Below are 20,465 nucleotides of genomic sequence, written 5' to 3'. Positions count from 1 at the left end.
AGGAGCGAACTGTCTGAAGGACCTGCACTATCAAGCACTGAGTCTGCTCCAGTTTGCTAGCGAAGTTCCCGCCTAAATGCTTCTGAGAAAGGACAAGATGGCTTCCTGGGCCTAACCCAACACAGCCACGCCCAGCCACCGGCAGTCAACAGAAAGTTTACCAAGAGCCACCGGTTCAACCACCCAAGAAAACGAAATTCCCTTGGGAGTTCTGGTGGACAGGTGTGTCACCCACGTCTGCTGTCCCCAGACACTAGCTGAGAAGGTAGCTCTGAGTGCAGTTTGCCACCCAGCTCTGGGCCTTCGCTTTTCCTCCCCACACGCGTGTGCGTTACGATGCCGGGGCACTAACCTGGGCGCACACACAGCCTGAGGACACACACGGGAACACAGAGCAAGGCCTAATTTTCATTCTCAGTATTACTTTTTGTAAAGCCCCTCTGGGGCACCTGATGTTGGCACTGTACGTTACCGCTGCGTATTGTCATTGCATACAAACCACTCCGTTTTACAAGCTACACGACCACTTCTCAGTGAGACCCAGCGTGCTTAGCACTACCTATGACAGAGGCACGGAATTATTTTGGGCAGCTAAAGCTAAACAGCAGTGTTTTTACACCGAAACAAAGCTCCCCAACACGTGAGGTCAGACACTCGAGGTTCGGTGTGGAGGCAAATCCCGCTGAATTAAGACATCAACTTAGAAAGCTGAAGTCGCCCCTCCTCCTGACAGAGCTGGACCAGGGGGGTTACGCAATGGCTCCATACAAAAAAACTGCAGAGAGCAACTTCAGCTTCTGGCACCTACACGGTGCAGGCTGGGGAGGGGCAAAAAAACTTCCACAGCTCAGCTCAACACAATCCTGAATGCACCCTTTTTTTAATGCCTGGGAAAAGAGTCCCTCCTGCTCCTAGGGAAGGGGGGAACCTGACAGGCATTAAAGCACAAAAGCATTTCTAGCATACTCCAACGCTGTCAGCCACTCCAGCCAAGGTATTTATTTAGAGACCTGCGATTGCCTTGTGGGTTGTTTGGGTTTGGTTTGGGTTTTTTTTTTTTTAAGATGTGGTAGGGTAAATGCAAGGACACTGCAAACTAAACATTAAAGCTTCTTAAAACAATTTTCTTTGGTATCTAGATCTTGCAGGCTATCAGTTTTCACAGCCCAAGTAGCAAATCGTCCTCAGACAGAAAATAATACACGATAAACACGGACACCTGCCACAGCTGTAAAGCCAGCCCCAAGAAGGGAGGCATGTACACAAGCAGAACTCGAAAAATTTGAAGGTCTTTTTTGAGCTTTCTCTCATCCCCTATCTTCAGCGGCCACACAAATTTAGTGGCAGTCATCCATATAAAAGATTATCCTTTAAAGACTATTTTTAAGTCACGCTGTCCTAAGATTAAGCCCACCCAAAACAAACTGCTTTGAAGAGTTTGCTTCCTTGAGGCTTTGGCTGAAAGGCAGCACAGTTATTTTATCTTATTTAATTTAGGTGTTTTTCCTCACCCTTCTTTCAAAAGAGGTTTTGCCATCTCATGAACGGGTCTCTTTCTGGTCCTTTAGTTTAAGCCTCCTCTCAGTGGCAGCCATCTGTCTGCACACACCAGGATTTCCACAAATCCTGGGAAGTCAGCACTCCTCAGAGGGGGGGAAAGCAGCAAGAAGGAAAGTGCACCTTGTGATTCCTGACAGACTTGTAGAGAGCCTTTCAGTCTCAGGTAACTTTTGTGTGCGGTGGCAGGCAAGAGAGATGGACCCCTTCCTTGAAGGACAGGTTAAGGCTCTTTAGACTTTGATTAACAACTATTTCAGAGAACTTCTCTTGCAAACAGTAAGGTAAATCCCACGGCATTTCCAGGCCCTGAGGGTTCTGCTAAGTTTTCCACTAGACACAGAAGATTTCTGTCCCCTACTTCAACTATCCTTGTTTGCCACCAAAGGCCTCACACAGAGGGTGAAGGAACAGTTCTGTAGAGACCGTATCTGCATCAACAGCTAAACTGTAATGCAGGAAACTGAAAAATAAAACAGAATACTCCCTGGGACCCAAAGCCACATTTTGCTAGAGATCTCCAAAAGCAGTTTCCACTTCTCAGAAAAAGCTTTTTCTTTTTTTTTCATATATCTCCCTGAAAGGGCTAACTTCCCCCTGCCTGCGAGCTTTTGAGGATCATATACACCTATTTCACATAGAATTCTTTGGTTCTGCCCTGTAAAGAAAGCAGCGAAACTTCCATCTTGATGCAGTTTGCTTCATGCTGGTACTGGTAAGTTTTCACTTGGATGTGCAGCAGAAGATACATGGAGCCACAGGCTCACACCACCCTAAAAACTACAGTAAGCCTTCTTGAATTTTTCAGTCCAGCTCTTTGGGGAAGTCAGAAGATGAAAAGGAATAATACATTTTTTTTGTCACTGACAGAATTATTGCAATCCTCTTAACACACAAAATAACAAACCTCATTGACTTCTCCAAAACACACCCTGAATCTCCAAAGCTGTGCTTAATTTCTTACTTTTGGAAAAAGGTACCACTTCTCTGTTCTAACAAATTCAAAGTTTATTCCCTTAAAGTCTCTCTATGGGGAGGGGAAAGAAAAGCTAGTCATCTCATAGGTAAAAGGGTTTGATTCTCCCCCCCATTTCAATGCTCCTTGTAACCTCTTCTGTTATCCAGATCAGATGCACTGATAAAAAGAAACAGTAACTTTTTAAAACCTAATTTAGCTTTCAGGTGAAAAGGTAAAAAGAAATACTCAAGGACAGGATACATTAAAGGAAGCCTTCCTTTTCCATCTAAACTTTACAACAACTGCACTAAGCCACTAAAAAACAAAAATGAACAATTTGGTTTAAACTTAAATCTTTGTGCATTTTCATCAGCTTCACTTTGTGCTGTTGGATTACTGTGTTTCAGAAAAAAATACACAGAAATGCCAAAGAAAAGATGCAAAACTTGTTCTTCTTTCTGGCGAGTGAATCCCACTCGCTCTCACAAAAACGTTCAAAGTCGCCTGGGAACGAGACACCGTGCTCGCCAGTAAATCAAACACACTGAGGTATAAAAGGAGAACAGGAAAAAGTTCTCTGCTGCAGCAGCAATTCAAAAAAACAAAAGCCCCCCTCCCCTTCACCTTCCCTCCCCCCCCCACCCCCCGTGCTACCCCCTCATGTCCCCACCCACACAACTGCAGTCTGGTCAAGAACACAAGTTCCCTACAAACACTTACTACCATTTTCTCCATTTAAAAAAAAAAAAAAGAGCGCCTTTTTTTTTTTTTGGCTTAATTCTACAGAACTCACCACACAAACCACCTAATGTGCACGGCAACACTTGCTTGTGCATGAAACCCCATGGATTTGGGGGTGGGGGAAAAGAGGTAAATCGTTCTGAACTGTGAGTATGTGGGGACAGGGAAGGGGAGAGAGAAACCGGGGAGGGAAGGGAGGACGATGAGGTAGATAGAATTTAACTTTACAGGCTCACTCCCTGCAGAAAAGATAAGTACATTCATCTGTAAAAAAATTAAAGATGAGGTAGGTTTGAATTAACGTTGTATTTTTTTTTCATTTTCTCTTAGAAGAATTTCCCTGAGACAGTTTCTTCCCAATTCAAACACAGATTAGAAGACGAGAATTCGATTGTTTCCAAAGTCGACCACAACAATCATGCCGTCGGGGGTGACGGCGATACCTGAAGGACGGTCCATCTGACCAAAGCCGCTTCCCTGAGTGCCAAACTTGCATAAAAAGCTACCATTCGACTCGAAGATCTGCACCCGGTGGTTCCTGGAATCGGCCACGATGATGCGCCCCTCCTGATCCACCGCCACTCCCTGCGGGCGCAGGAACTGCCCGTTCCCGGTGCCCTCCGAGCCCAGAAAGCGTGCTGACTGGCAATCTGGATGGATGACCAGAAGGCGATGGTTGTTGAAGTCTGTCACTACCAAGTGGCCCTCGTGATTGAAAGTCACACCTCGGGGGGAATCAAAGTGCTTCCAGAGCGCCCCTTCGAAGCCGTACTTGTTGAGAAACACACCGTCGGGCCCGAACAGCTGCACGCGATGGTTCCTCGTGTCAGAGACCAGGATCTTGCCCTCTGCGTTGACGGCCACATCCCATGGGTAATTGAACTGCCCGTTCTTGGTTCCTTTCTCCCCAAACTTCAGAATGAACTGCCCCTCAAACGTGAAAATCTGGATGCGATGATTGTCCTTGTCGGCCACAACGATCCTACGCGAGATGTCACAGGCCACCCCAGCAGGGCGATCGAACTGGCCGGGCCGGGAGCCCAGCGTGCCAAACTTGTGATGGAAAGTCCCGCACGGTTTGAACACTTGGATTCGGTTATTACTGCGGTCAGCAACAATGATGTAGCCTTCTTTGTCTACGCTCACTCCCCAGGGGCGGCAGAGTTTGCCATCGCTGTCTCCCTCGCTGCCGAAGGAGAGCCCCGGCAGCCCGATGCCTATATAGCTGCGCCCAGATTTCACCACCACTTTGAAGGGGCTGTTCTCAATGTGTTGGTTGCACATCATCACGGATACCAGGTGCTCTCCCTCTAGCTGTGGACGATAGCTGACCAGGTAGGTCCCGTTCTGCTGATCACTGACATCTGCCCCGAAAAGATTTCCATCCGGGCCCATCACCACTGCAGATATCATGTCACCTCCCGAGAGGCGAGGCTCACCATCGTGGTCATAGCCTATCACTGTGAAAGAAGCCACTTTGCCCTGCAGAGCACGTTTGAGGCCTTCCCCAGTGGCTTTGGTCAGAGGAGCGAACGCCCCACTGCTGACGAAGCCCATTGATTTAATGGCCATATACAATGCCTGGTCAGGGGGGGTGAACATGATCCTGTCATCTTCCTGTGGCTGGAGAAGACCTCTCACATTCTTCAGTTCCTGCACCTGAGCCAGCATGCGGTCCCGAGCCAAGAGAATATCCATGGTGCGACCCTCCTCCAGGACCTGCTGAACAGCACTAATGGTGTTGTCCAGCTTGTTTAGGTTCTGACGCAACTTCTCAACTTGCAAGTAGAGTGACTTAGCCTTGACTTGTCGAATCTTTTCCACCTTTTGGGGCAGGGGACAGAGAAGAGAAAAAACACACTTACACCAGGAAAGACAGCCTGTAACACAAACATTTCTAATGTGGCATTCTACATGAAAGAAAGAGCTGTGCAGTCATTGCAGTATGTTGACACAGAGCTGCTGAAGAAGCCTCAGAGCTGCGATGAAGAGAAGTGAGGAAAAGTGGTACTTATCCAAATTCAGGGTTACTGTTCTCTCCCACCCTCCAGCAGACTCGTACCTTCGTACTCTGCAGATCTGCTGCATCAGAGTGTCATGTGAAAGGCAGTCACTTGCGTGCTAATAATGATTTGCTTCCTCAAATGCAATTCTGCTTTCTAGTTGCAAGGTACTTGACAGATGGTCTGGAAGGTAGGTCTTATTTAGAAGACTCCAGGGAGAACAGAGGTTACACTGTAGGCTCTCAAGAGCAAGGGCTGAGGCTTCTCTAACCAGAATTGAGACCAATTTCAGAAGGTCAGCTGTTATCGCACAAGGCTGAGGCTAGGAGCCAGCATCAGCTGATGTACGTGAGCTCCTGTCATTCCCCTGCCTGCCAGAACCATTTTGATGTGACTGGGTAATGCCAGACATCTATTCTCCAGGGATTTTTAGGGTCCAATTATTTTAGTATTTTCTTGCAGATATTGGTAGTCATGCCCAGCTAGTGCTTTACAGCAGGATGCTTTATAATGTCAAATGACACAGAAGGTTGCTGCCAATCCCTGCTTGGGGGAGTGAAGCTCAAGCAAAACATGGTTTGTTTGTAACTATTTTATCTAAGCCCGTGCTTATCCTTACTTGTGAAAAATCACTTTGACCATCTGGCAAAGACACCTGCCTTGTAAAACTAATGAAACATGTAATTGCTTTATTGTTGCAGAAATACATTTCCTTATGTCTGAATACCTGCTTGGCTGCAGAACAGTAGCAGCAATGCGTTTTAATGAGGGATAACTTGCTGTCTGACTAGATAACAGATGTACAAACATGGTATTTCATTTAAAGTTAAGGCATGAAGGTTTTACCAACTTAAAGTCAGAGACCCCCTTCTCCAATATATTTCTAACAGATTACTAATCTTAGGTTTCAGCTCTGATAGCCCAAATTATTAACAATTCACATGAGGACTTAATACCCTCACAGGTTTGGGGGTTTTTTTTGCTAGAATGATTTGCCACCACCAAATTTCCATCTTAAGATAATGCTTTATAACCTGAAGAGAACTTGCTCTCACAGTGCAGACATTCCAATAAAGTGCATTTATTCAGCCTCCTGGGACCTAAATTGCTTAGGGGCTGTTCTTAATTCTCCTGTACCAGGAATACCGCAAAGGAGAAGGCTGCCAAGGTAACAGTGCAAAGCGAACTCATCTCCCTCACTCCCTAGAAAAAGCAGCATTAGAAGCACAGTGACTTCATAAAGTGCATTTTTAATCTTGTCACTGACCATCAAAGCTACAGAAAATCAAACTTCTCTCAGAGGATTGTTCTCACTGTAACTAGACTAGTTCCATACAATGAAACTTACTGGAGTGGTCACTTTTCTGGCAACAGCTATTAAAACAGAGTTACTGTTTTTACCACTGTTGATGGAGAAAAGGCAGGGAAGTACTTCCAACAGGATGGGGCTACTTCTTAGCAGCATCTGCCTCACCAACCACAGGTTCGTGTCATCCTGCCTAGCTCTGCTCACGTAAGCAGCAGGCAAGCAGTACCTGCTTTCCTGCCACACTATTGGCTGCAACTGCTTATTAGAGGAACACTCTCAATTTATTCCTAAACTTGTGGCTGTGGGACAAGTCAAGTCTGACTCACTGATCTAAAAGACCTAATCTAACAGCAGAATGCGTTTCTGTTCAATTCTACAAGTGGGGCCCACAGTGCCAATCCAAACTAACTCATGCTAAACAAGCAGAGAAGAAACACGACCACTAAGTTATCTTTCCAGAGTCAGAAGTTTTGCTATTACTTCCTTTCCTCCTCTCAAAATCCCACACAAGCATCATGGCTGAAGTGAGTGCAGGAGTTTGGGATTGTGCAGATACTCTTTAAAGCATGCTCTTTTTTTCTACTGGTGAAAAATACCAAAATCAGAGGCACACTACCTTGTGTTGAGAGTTAAATTTTTAGGTGTGGGAAACAATGACATTTACGTCTCGCAGAATTTCCACTGGCCTTTTCTGAAAGAGGACACAGCACATACAGCTTTGCTCCTCTCCTTTGTTTATGGGAAGGGGACCACATAAGAAAACCCAAATACTACAGGACCTGATTCTACAGCAGCATATTAAAGAGGTTTTGAAGGCACTGGTTAAAAGTGGTGCTTAAAGGTGAGGTGGGAGGCAGAGCTGCTGTGCCAGCAGGGGGAGTGCCCACCCCACCCGTGGGGCTGAGCTCCTGAGGATACTGCAGTCTCTACAAAAACCCCACCAGTTTCAGACTGAGATACCTTCGGCACAAAAATAACATGGATGAGAAGCCAGCAGCCTGCTACCTATAAGAAAGACGAGTTCAGAGTGAACTGCACTGTTTCAATTCAGCATTCCTTGGGAGGGTATCAGAATTAAACAGCAGAGGTTCATTCGAAAAGGCACTTGTCAGCAGCTCAAACCACAAATCTGAAGTCCATACCTTCCAGAGCAGCTCACACTCCCGCTCTTCCAAGGCTTTCTTATGTCTCGTAGTCACTGCTTTGACTTCAGACTGTACCACCTTTGCTTTCATCTCAACCTGCTCTGCCACAGCCTGGGCCTGTTCAATACTCAGCTGGGGAGAGAAAAGAAAAGACAAATGTGCTCAGGGTTCAACCAAACTAAGTCAGAAACGCATCAAGGCACTGTTGCTTACATTTTCACTACCGCCTCAGTGAAGGCATAAAGTTGGTTGTTTATTTGGTTGGGGTTTGTTTACCAGGCCTTCATCCACTTCACAGACCAGAATCTGAAGACTTGACAACAAGATACATTATATGGATTTTATACCGCATTGTGCCATGCACCAAGACCACAGGGCTGAATTCCCTGTGTGATACAAGCAAGCAGCTAGCATAAACTCACACAGAAACTCACAGTCATGTTTGACTTGGAAAAGCTGAAGTTTCTGTTGTCCCTCAAAACAGTTCAGGTTGTTGTAATGCAACGGTTCTGCCTCTAGCAAGCTATTACACTGAAGGGAACAGATTGATTTACCTAAGCATATGAGCTGCAGAAATACGCCTAACAACAGGAAGCTAACTGATTTTAAAATAAAAGCAACGATTAGGTATCTGTCTACCATTAAAAAGCATTCATATAGTTATTCACACCTTGGATAGACCAAACTCTTATCCAATGTAACCTCACACCACCAGCATTTTAAAGCCATTCTGTAGCAGCATTCTGCAAATACACAGGCAGATCCGCAGGATCACACTTCCCAATGGAAAAGGTTCAACAGCATCAGTTAACGGAATCTTTTCAACACTGTCATGCAGTGAGCCAGCATTACGTGCAGGTGAGGCTGTGAGGTTAAAAAACAATCCTGTAGTTACAAAACTCTAGAACAAAACGTTACATGGGGATATTTAGCCTAAAAAGAAGGCTGGGGAGGAGATCTTAGGCAAGTACCTGAGGGGAGGATGCCAAGAGGATGGAGCCAGGCCCTTTCCAGTGGTAGGACCAGAGCCTACGGGCAGTTCTCTCTAAACATCAGGAAACACTTTTCTTACTGTAAGGCTGACTGAGCACTGGCACCGGTTGCCCAGGAAAGTTGTGGAGTTCTTCAGCCTTGGAGATATTAAAAAGCCACCTAGACAGCGTTCTGGGCAACTGGTCTAGGTGTCCTTGCTTGAACAGGGGCATTGGACAAGACCTGGTACCATGAAGTATTTGCTTCCTCTTTGTAATTTTGGCACATCATAATTTTTCTGTAATTTTAATATTAAACATACACAAGACATCTAAACCTCTACCAGCACACTACACACGACTGCTGCAGCTTGGCTGCTGAGAACTCAAACTCACCTTCATTTTCCACGTTAGGTAACAAAAGCCATGGAAATAGCCACGGGTATTTGGTTTTAAATACGACATTTTAAACAGACTTTACTTTCACTCCAGTCTGAGGAACCAGTTCATTTCAGAACCTGTGAGTTGTTTAAGACTCGGCAGCCTTGGAACACTGGCAGAAAACATCTTTAATCTTCAGAAATGGAGGCTTGATAAAGTGGGTAAAAATATATTTTAAAGGCTTTACTGTACGATCAGGACCTTAAAGGAAAATATCCTCAATTTAATTCTGTATATCAGAATGCTTCAATCTAAGAACCACCCTCTGCGACCTGTGGACTATCAGATGTGATCCATCTTTGCCTAGAAAGCCAGACAGTGCTTTTTGGGTTTTAATTAGTTATTAATATTTCCAAAACTCTGATATGGAGAGTTCAACAGCATTTACTTTACACAAACAATGGGAATAATAAAGCATATATCCAGGAATGTACTGTTACTTGGACACTTTCATTCCAGGTAGTTTTATTTTAAGACAACTAATTTGAATTAGATGCATTCTTTCAAGTCATAAAGAAGTCGAGAAATGGAAGAAAAAGACTAACTTTGTCAGATAAATCTCTGGAGACAAGATGAAGACAACCTTGAGAAGATAACACAATGGAAATTTCCTGATCTTTAAACCAAAGAGGTCTCCTGCAAACTGGCAGAGAAATATAGCACTACTTGACAGCCCCTCTGCAGCACAGGGCTCAGAGGAGCGTGCCTTTCTGCTGTTCCTTCTTCATGCAACTCCCAGGTTACACATCTTCCCTAAATTTTTAACAGGGAATGTCTTCAAACTCATGGACAGCCTTAATACCCCAATCCCTCTATCATCTTCTAGCAGAGCCTATCTGCGTAAGCAGGAAAGCCTTGGTGATGGCTCATCAAAACACAGTGGGAAGTTTTAACACTGCCCTGAGTATTGGCAAAGTTTGGCTAAATTAACATGACCCCATGCTCTGCCAAGGCAGGCTGCAGCAGCCCAGGGAGGGGAGAGGCTAGCCAGCATCAGACACAGTGGCAGGCACTAGCAGTAGTATGGTGGGGAGGAACAGCAACAGGCAAGTTACCCATCTGAAGCAAAAGCCAAGAGCTTCGAGTACAGCTCTTGTGAGCCTTCTTCACATGGAAATCCCTTGCTCTCTTTGATTACTCCAAGATATTGCAGCTCTGCTGTGACAATAACTCTCCTGCTGTTCTACAGGCATTTCCCATGCAGAACTCTTCAGAGAGGTCAGGTTTTTAGGAAACATGTTAAGCAGCAGCATCTCTTGTTCTTGTCAGGCACCACACAATCTTTTTAACAAATACTTTTAAAGAAAAGGAGCTTTCATGACACACTCTTCCCATGGCATGTCACAATTATGCTGGTGCTTGTGAATGAGATGGTTCACCAGTTCAAATGCTTGGGACACACAGAAGACAAGGGCTGTGTTTAGTGGAGAATCTGGTTGAGCTACTGAACTTGATGTGAGAACTATTTTTGTTTCCTGCTACTGGTGAGGCCGTCACTCACCTATTTGTAAGCATACCTATCCACTCATGACTTCCCAGGGCCCAAAGATGCCCAAAACGCTTCCCATTCCCTTACTGATGTCACCAGTGCCTTGTGTTGGGGGAAGAGGGAGAATCTTTTGCAAACTTGAGGGTTGAAACTGGAACTTCCAATTTCCCAGAGTTCAGTAATGACAGTGTTTGTGCAGGTGATGTGTTCCAGATGGCTGCAGCAAAAGGAAACCTTGCAAATCAAGCTTCCAGTGGAGCACACAAGCGTGTTTCCATGAAGGAAAGCAATGCAGACATCTATCACTAGCTACTGCTACCAGCACATTTCAGGATTTCTTGCTCTTCTCTGTAAAGCTACCCCTCAAATAGCAATAACCAACTTGCAAAACACACTATTATCTTTTCCTATTACCTACACTTGCAGGTTTCCCAGCATGTAATAAGGATTATTAAATATGCACTGGTTTTATTTTCTGGGCATTTTGTACAAAATATAAAAGGCTGTTTTCTTGAAGCCTCAATACAGCTATTCCTATTAATTCAGACAGCATTTTCTATCTTTTTAGACCTGGCTTTGCACAAACACACCCTTATGTAAAAAGTGACCCTAGCAACCAGGGCAGCTGTGCCTACAATACACCACACAAAATCAAACACTGCTTTCCAGAGCAAAACAGCAGACCCAGATGTGCCCAGCTAGTCCCTATACACTCCAGCCAATTCTGAGTAAGATGGGAAGAGCAAGGTCATATTGGACCTCAGGTGTCCTTTTGGACACCCCTGTGAGCGCCACTTCAGCTACACTTGACCACCTGGGGAAAAGACTAGTATGAGCTTGCTACAGTGGCTCTGGCATGGCAAGTGGACCTACAAACAGCTACAAGGAAACCTACTGCAAGAGCTAGAAGTAGGCAAAACAGTATCCTAGAACTTGGCTGTACTTCTGGGTATCTGGGCTGGCTAGAGGGCCTCAAAGCAGGATCTGCCATCCTGTGAAATGGAAGTTTTCAGGCACTTTCCACATTTCCTGTCTTCTATTAGACATCAGAAACTGGAGTTTCAACTCAAAAACCTTCCTGCAGTTTCATCTTTACTGAACTTAAATATTCCTACGTAATATTTAAATGGAATAGTCTAGAAAACATCCTTGCTCCAAGTGTTCACTGCTGTTGCTTTCTTTTAAGTGAAGAATTATGAACAGAAGCACACAGGACCCCAAGAGAAAGAAAGAAAGCTGTTACAAAAACTTGTGTTCTGAGGGACTACAAACAAGAAATGCAGAGCTGCTGTACAGGTGCTGATGCCCTTACTGGATGGTTCCTGCAGTCCCCTACCCAAATCACATCAGCACGGCCACAGCTCCGTCCACGCAGCAGTCAAAGAGGCTAACTTAGGTCTCAAACAGCACAGCCTGGTAATCCAGGTGCTAAACCATGATGTTAGATTATATCAATTCAGTTAGAAAACTACCCATTGGAAGAACTTGTGGCACAACATGCTGCTATGGCAACACCACAAGGTATGTGGAGGATGCTTATGGGAACTATTTCAACTCATCAACACTAGTTTGCATCAGCATGTTTTGAAAGCTCTGAGGATTTTTGATTCAATCCATCCAAGGATGGGAGGGTGACAATTTTTCAGGCATTAATTGCAATGTTTAATTTTGCTAGTCTAGGTTTTCCAGTGAAAAAGCAAACCTCGGGGGGGAAATTCAAACTTGAAAGCAAGCTTAGTTTTCTTCTGTATTTCAGCAGTACACAGACAACAGGTAACAGCTAAAGAACCTTCACTAGACACTTCCCTACATCAATATGGAGGATTTACCCTTTAAACACTAAGGAATTTAAGAGGAAGTTTCCTACTTGAAGGAATATAAAGCTTTGAGGTACATATTCTCTGGCAAACCCTCTCTAGCTTTTTAAAACATACTAAATACAAAAAGCTTAAAGAAATCTTTCCATCCATCTCATTGGCCCTCTTCCACCAAACACTAAAGGTGTTCCACCCATAAACAGTTTGTTTTCAGTCCCTTATGGTAACAAAAAGATACAGAGGGCTTGTTTCAGAGAACTTTTCCAATTACTTAGCACTGTTACACAGCAGGATAAAAACCAGGGCGTAACAGCCAGTTTTCTCCAGCATCAAGAACTGGATATAAACTTCCTAATGTTCTTATACTTGAAGAATTGGAATATATAATGTACAGTTGCAATAAGGACAGTAGGATTAATAGCTTCAGCAGTGATACTGGTGCAGCTGTAGCACAAGTCACAGTAGTTGGACCAATTTAAAGGTTTCAGCCAATTCTCACTTAAAGAAAAATTCTCAACTAACAATAGATTTAGAAGAGGCTTTGATGGAGCGAGGGCTAGAGGCCAGGCTAACTCGTGGCAGAAACCAACCAACTTTGGTTTGTACTGTAAGAACAGACTTTCTGCCTAAAAGCTCCGGCAGAACCATAGTTTGGACAGTAACACATGTCAAATCCACCTTCCCCAATAGCCATCTGCTCGTACCTTACACTGAAGGACTCCAAGACACAAACCAAACCAGTAACTGGAAGTACAAAGACATTTGGCCTCTGCCAATACATACCCCAACTTTAGAAAAGCACAGCTAACTCCACTTTGTTTTCAAAGCTTCATTTCAGATTCTTAAACCTGCAAGCCTGACTTCAAAGCCACACACAGGGTGCCTGAGCTAACTCACTGTGACAAGCCCGGAATGATCCCTTGCAGTACAGTGGTGCCATCCTTCTCAGGTATCAGCCTCCTGGCAGCACAGATCCATATGGCAACCCACTGGGAAGCTTCCACTGAAGGGCAGAGGCTCAGAGCAACAAACAGATCAGCTTCCTCCTCTGTCTGGCTAAGTTTCTTGCAGTACCTCCCTCCCCCTCCCTTTCCCTAGAATAAGACTGTTAATCTACTTCACATCACCTCCTCCAGTTTGGGAGGGAAGAGGTACTGCCTTAATGGCTGACCCACCTTACCACCAACTCCTAAATCTTTCGTGCTGGTAGGTAAGAGAGTGGGGGGCCCCTCTGTTCTGCGCATGACCAGGCTCACCACAAATGTACACGTGTAAGCCTGCACTGTCAAACATCCCAGTAAAACCAGTTACAGGCTCAGCTAATAAAGAACTCCGTTTCCAGTAAAACCACTTAAGAACTGACACACAGAGATCAAATAGTATTTTAACACATTCACCTGGAAACTGATTCTAGATGGGAATAAGCACCCAGGCCTTTACTGTTACGCAAGTGCATTAGATTACACACATACATATATACAATTACACATGTATAGATGTATTTTAAGCACATGACATTTGAAGAAGCCATCTATCTTTCATCATAACAGATTTACGTTCAGTTTGTGGCCTGGTCCTTGGAAAAAATTCTGAAAGAAGACAGCTAAGTGTGCATGTCCATGAGGTAAAACGAGGCTGCAGGACGAGTTCCCCCATATAGAAAGGCAGTAGGCCTGCTTCACCCCACCCGATCATCATGTGAGGCAATTCACATGCTGAAGAGGCTAGGAAAGTATCCCATCCCAGCAGGGAGGACAGCTTTCCACTGAGACACAAGAAAGATGTCCTACAAGCCAACAGTGCTGGTCCACTCCGTTCCCTGGCACCGTCTAGCGCTGCAGTAAACCAGCCAAAAAATAACCCTACAGAGAGGTTATCCTTCCAGCTGGACCAGCTCACCACTCAGGCATACAACCACAAGTTCCTGTGCTACGGAAAGGCCTAGAAACACATCATCTGGGCCAGGACCAGTGCAGGGAAGCAGGAGCAGCGTTCCATTATTGCAGAACCTCCCTGAGGGGGAAAAAAAAAAGCAAGCCTCCTGCTGCCAGGTTTATTATTTCTTACAGAGGACTTCAGCTCCTTTGAAAAGTGAGGTTTGGAGTTTTCAGGAGTGACAGACTAGATCAAGCTTCAGTGGATCAAGAGGCTGAAATGTATCTCAACTCACAGCATTTTTTTTTTAAGTCTGAAAAACAATCTTTCCTCCAAAGCTGCAGGAAGAGTTTAAATAAACATTTCTTCCTAAAAGCCTTCAACTTTGGTTAACCAGATACTCTCCAGCCAGTTGACTCATGGCCTGGTTTCCTCTCCTGAAACACCCTTCAAATTCCACCTTTTCCCCTTTACTCTTAACCACCCCTCCTCATCCATCCTCAACATCTCATGTCAGAGAGCTATCGCTTTCAGACACTAATAAGAGCCACTAGTACAACAGTATCAATCAGTCCCACTAATAAGTGTTGTTACTACACCTATTACTTTTCAAGACTCTTAGAGCTCTGGTCCAAGTTGTTCACATTGTAGTTCGTACTGGCCTTTAATTCTCTGTTGACCGTTTCCAAATGTTATGTAGCTCCACAGCCCTACAGTCCCAAGAACAAGGACAGCTCTTGCTCCATGAAAGCTTTCCTAAGCAGCAGGCTCATTGAATCAACCTTTCAGAGGTGCTCTTGCAGTTGCTGCTGACATTGCTCATGTAGCTGTTGTCTTTAGTTGTACAGTCCTTCCTGCATAGACAGAGATTACCACCTCCTCGGGCTTGATCACTGAGCTGCTTGCTCGCTACCCTTTTTCTGTAAAGCAGCACAGATTAAAAAGCCCACTGAACTAACAAAACAACCCAGCTCTTGAAAAAAACAGTTCATTTTACAGAATCTTTACACAAGCTGCCCAGTTAACCCTTCCCCTCTTACTGGAGGAGCTGTAGCTACAGCAGGGCAAAACTGCACAAGCTAAGTTCAGCTGAGCTGCTTGTTACTTGAACCTAGCCAGTACCACCCATCCTTCACCTGTACCATCAGTCAGCTCACCACAATGGCAGGAGCCTCCAACAAAAAAGCCAGAAGAAAACAGGGTAAACGAGAAAAATAAACTCAGTAGGAAGCAAGCAGGCACAAAAGCATGCATGCAATAGCAGTAGAGCGGTACTGAATGATATTCTGCTAGTTCCTGCTCCAAGAGGCAGTCCCTTAGATGATTTATCCACACTAGTGAGAAGATTAAGAACCCTGAAGGTCAAAAGCAGTAATTTAATTACTAGCAGACAAGCCCTTGTCTAGGACAGCCTCAAGAAATTCAGAACACTGCACCAGTGAGGTTCTTGAAACTAGCATAAGCCCTTCCCTCTTGCTCATTTTGGGGACATGTGAAATGTTCCGGCATGGATACTGCTGAAGAGCCTCATGATCCAATTTAAACCAAGTCTTGGAACAAGCTAAAGTTTGCAGGAGTCTGTAAGATGGAGCTTTAAATTTGCCATCCAGCTCCAAAAAACTTTGTGTTTGCTGTTCTGTAGTAAGTTAACATCACAAGCTATCACAATACTAATTTTATTAAGTCTTTGTAATTGTGGAATGAGAGAAAAGTTAGCTGCTCCTGTCCCACTGAACAAGCTGACAGGCTAAAAGTCATAGCGAGAAAGAAATGTCACATCACAAAGGGATCCAACTGCAGAACAACCAGTCCAAGACACAAAAGCCTGACATTTAGTAACCTGCCTAGAATACACAGGAATTGTGCAGTGCTGCAGGAAGATGAGGTAGGAGAGACTGACTCTACATTAGTCACTGCCAACAGCAAAAGAAAGGATTTTGTGTACTATGAAAACTTAAGAGAACCACTCAAATCCTCATCTACTAGAAACAAGCAATGATGAGTGGACAACAGGTTTGTTTGGTTTTTCTGATGATGCTTTCCCCTATCCAAAGTCTCTTTACATAGGCAAAACTACTACTAATATCAAATCATACTTACAACTTGGTATTATTTAGCAAAAGTAACGAGCTACCTAACCCTGCAAGTTAATTCCCTACGTAAATTACTTCTGTAGTTGGAAGCACTGTACTACCTTCCTTGTATTTATAACTGTATTACAAAATGCAGCTGAGGTAGGATGCAGTAATAGGCAGCTACAGAGTATCCCTCTGTGTGCGGAGTACTCCTTGTATGGAGACAGCTCTACATCCTCTGCACAGGCAGGTCAGGAGTTTTGCACTAACCCAACAGCTGATTACTATTTGGTGGTAACACTGAAGACAAGAGTCATAGGTAGCTCCAGTGCTAGATACTGTACAGGCATGAAAAACAGCTGAAAGCAAGTCTCAGTTGTAAAAACAAAGCCAGGCTTGGCACTGCTATACAAGATCAGAACTTTCTTCAAAATGCTTCAGGCTCGAGCGTGTTTGCACCGAGATTCATATATATTGTGATTTACATGACAGGCTTATGCTGCAAGAATGCAAAATTCATATAACAGCACTTTGTTTTCAGCTCCACAGCCACTTCTGTCAGATCTGAGAGAACAGAAGGGGTGAGAAGACTGACAGCAGAAGCAGAGTTTTATGCCTTGACACCTTGCCCTGTAACAGACAAGCTGTGGGGGAAGAAGGAGGGGGGAGAGATAAAGTACTTAAATTGGGAGTATCTTACTTGAATAGCCTGTCGTCCTTGCTGAGCATCTGCCAGGAGCTGAATGGTGAGAGTCCTGGAGTCCTGAAGGGCATCTTGGAGGTAGATAAAGCTGTGACCCACATGTCGTCCCATGGTACATTCCCGACATATGGGGACAGAACAGGTATCACAGTAGAAATGCAGTACCTAGAAGAAAAAAATATCTGTATCACTATGTGATGAAGAATTGAAGAGAAAATAGCACCAGGATGTAAAAAAAATTCCAACAGCTCAACTGTAAGGAAGGTGGCTAGAGGCAGCAGCAATAGGCAAAGACTTCACAATAGCTTCTCCACAGAGGAAGAGCTATCCTTCCCAGTAAGCTCCAGATCAGACTCGTACAGTTAGATGGAAGTGTCATTGTTTTCTTTGCAATACAATACTAGGAAGAGTGTCCACATCAGCTCCTCTCAAGAGCGGAAACCATCTGCCAACACTTGCAGATTGGACATGTCATGTATGGCAAGTTTCAGGTGAAGACTTTTCCTGCATACACAAACACCACATTCCCTTAAGTAGGTCATTTCATAATCACTGCAGCACCAACACACCCACCTCCCATAAGGGGAAAACAAAGTATGCACATTAAGAACATCCATCATCTGTTTTTTTTTCCCAAATTATGGAAATCCCTTATGTTCGGGGTAGTGACAGTATTAGGCAAGGCTCCCTTCTGCTGCTCCCAATAGCAAAGCAAAGCACCTTTGCTATGACATAGTGTTCCTATGCTAATGAGATTCAGAGGTGCATCAGTTGCAGAACAAGACTGAACATTAGCACGAATGCTACAAGTGGTCTGTGGGTAACCACTACAGCCCCATTCTACTCACAAAGCACCTAAACCCCCCACAATCGAATCACAATGGAAGTCTTAACACAAGATGTTACCCAAGGAAGCTGGAGGCATTCATCAGCAGGACTGTTCCCATTCCACCCAGCAGAGGGAAGCAGCACACAGAAAGAGCATCTTCCTGGAAGCATGTGTTCTCAAGAGGCAAGCAGAGAAATCAGCTGTTTTGTTTTCAAAGATGCAAGTGAAGAAGTTCAACACTTCAACACAGGTTCTGTAGTCCAAGTCTTGCTCTTAACTACACACACTATTTTTGTGAGACTGTAGCGTTAGAAAATCTAGCTGACTATGGAAGAGCCAAAACCTCAGCACACAACAGCAAACAAGGTTTCATACAACAAACATTTTTCCCCATCACCAGCTACTGGAAAGCTACCTCACAGAAAGGAGCAAGATCAGAAAAAAAGACTGGAGAAGTATTTGATACACCTGTCTTCTCACAGCTGCCACCCACTCACAATTCCAACTAACAGCTCATGACATGGTGCACAACATCCCCTTTTCCTTTTCTGTCCAAAGGAAGGGGGGAGAACAGGACAGGTGATTCCCTCAGATTGCCTGTGCTGCATGAAGTGACATTTTAAGCTCCTATAAATGCAACAGCTGAAGTGGTATACGGATTAGTTTCTCAAAGAGGTATGTGTGCATTTGTGCACACGTGTCAGATTTTACCAAAACTTTCTTCTCAGAGTTCAGTTTTGCCGTAGGGAAACTGGAACAGACTCTCATGTTGCTTCTGTTCGAACACTAAACCCTCAAGCAGTGTTCTCAGATCCTCAGTCTTCTGTAAAGTAGTAAAAAGCTGTCTTGGCTCTGAAATGTGTTATTCAAATACATCATCTTCCTCAACTAGCTGGCTCCTTGTTCTTACGCTGCGGTTGTCTGTATCCGTACACAATGTTCACTTGCTCCTGCAGTTCTGTAATTTTGCTGTTGAAATTACAGGGAATGTTTATTACACGTTGCTGACTGACTCCACTTAAACAACTGAGAAGTTGAGAGAGAATGAAAACCAAGACAAGGTATCAAATGAAGTCATATGAATCCGATATACTTTGAAAACATACAGCAGGGATTCGGGGCCTCAATCAGGGCGGCTGAATGGAAAATGGCGACCATATGAACTGGGAGTCTAGAAGCAAGTAAAATCTGTCTTCAAAAATACTCAAAACCAGAAGCAAAAGATTGGTGAAGCACCACAGATCAGACCTGTCACTCAGGCACTCCTGCAAGGTAACAGCCTCTGGCGGTAAAGAGTCATCTAGCCGTTCAAACCAAAGAGAAACTAAGTTTAAGCTGTTCACTTGCTTCTTGCCACCCACCAAAATGTGGTGGAAAACATCACTCCAGAGTTTAGAATGAGGAGAGAAGAGCCATTCATTTCACTTCAGAAATATGCAGATTACATCCGACACAGCAGGGGGAAAGTCTTTTAGGTAAACACTACAAAGCCACTGATACAGCCTCACATTTGTTTCTTAGTAAGCAAAATGGTGAAAAATTTAAAATCCGAGAACAACAGAGTTAACAGGCTTGGGGGCAAAGAGAAGCGGGGGAAGCAGGACAGTGATGGACTGGCCTCCATCATTACACTGGTATTTAAAACAGTGGCCACCTTAAATACACACATGAGAAAGCACAAATGCTTAATCAGTGTGGAAAGTGACTAGTGAACTGGCAGAGTCATCTTGAAGCTGGCTGAACAAGGAACCCCTAGAAACTCCTTTCACAGAATCACAGAATGTTAGGGGTTGGGAAAAAAAAACCCCTCTGAAGATCTAGTCCAACCCCCTATCAGAGCAGCATCACCTAGATTAGGTCACACAAGAACATGTCCAGGCGGGTTTTTTATATCTCCAGGGGAGACAACTCCACAACCTCTCTGGGCTGCCTATTCCAGTGCTCTGTCATCCTCACAGTGAAAACAGTTCTTACGTTCACATGGAATGTCCTATGCTCCACTTTGCACCCATAACTCCTTTTTGAACACAATGACTACCACAGAACCCCCAAACCTGTCAGAGGTACAAGACAGGCAGTTCTCTCATGGTCAACTCATCTTTGGGAGCACCTAAGAAGCTGTTCTACCCAACATTGGGACCACCCTCCCAGAGAATGTGCAGGGTGCAACAGCAAGGGCCACATACCAGTTGGGCTCATGGAGCCTGGCGCACAGCATCCAGCTTGCCTGTGCACGCTATTGTTACACTTGAGCCTGCTTCCATCCCAGTCCCTAGGTCACTGCTACAAAGGTGTCACACACATCACTGGAAGTTCTTTACCCCAAATTTCAGTTCCGCTGTTAATATAACACACTGCTTCTTCTGTGCTCATTATACAACAGCTAACAGGACTGGAATTGAAATGTGAATGGGCAAGAGAATAGTTTGTCGTTTTCCACAACAGATCCAAATATGATACTCATCTATAAAAAAAGAAATTACAAAAATCAGTACTTAAAAGTACCAACACTCTCCCCCACACACATTGTCTGAAGAGACAGAGATAATGCA

The 20,465-nt window shown here is 44.4% G+C and overlaps 1 protein-coding gene across 1 annotated transcript in view; it reads right to left on the bottom strand.

Moving 5' to 3' along the window:
- Positions 1-3,628: 3,628 nt before the first annotated feature.
- Positions 3,629-20,465, bottom strand: part of TRIM71 (tripartite motif containing 71) — a gene marked incomplete at its 3' end in the record, with an annotated part of 53,160 nt that continues 36,323 nt past the window's right edge. The window contains exons 2-4 of the mRNA XM_084280459.1: positions 17,082-17,249; positions 7,711-7,845; positions 3,629-5,080 (exon numbers count right to left, since the gene is read on the bottom strand). Coding sequence (XP_084136585.1) covers positions 3,629-5,080; positions 7,711-7,845; positions 17,082-17,249 — 1,755 coding nt within the window. The remainder of the gene's footprint in view (positions 5,081-7,710; positions 7,846-17,081; positions 17,250-20,465) is intronic.

Source organism: Gallinula chloropus (genome assembly GCF_964237585.1).
Source record: "Gallinula chloropus genome assembly, chromosome: 2".
Classification (NCBI taxonomy): domain Eukaryota; kingdom Metazoa; phylum Chordata; class Aves; order Gruiformes; family Rallidae; genus Gallinula; species Gallinula chloropus.
This window is presented reverse-complemented; position numbering and strand designations above follow the sequence as displayed.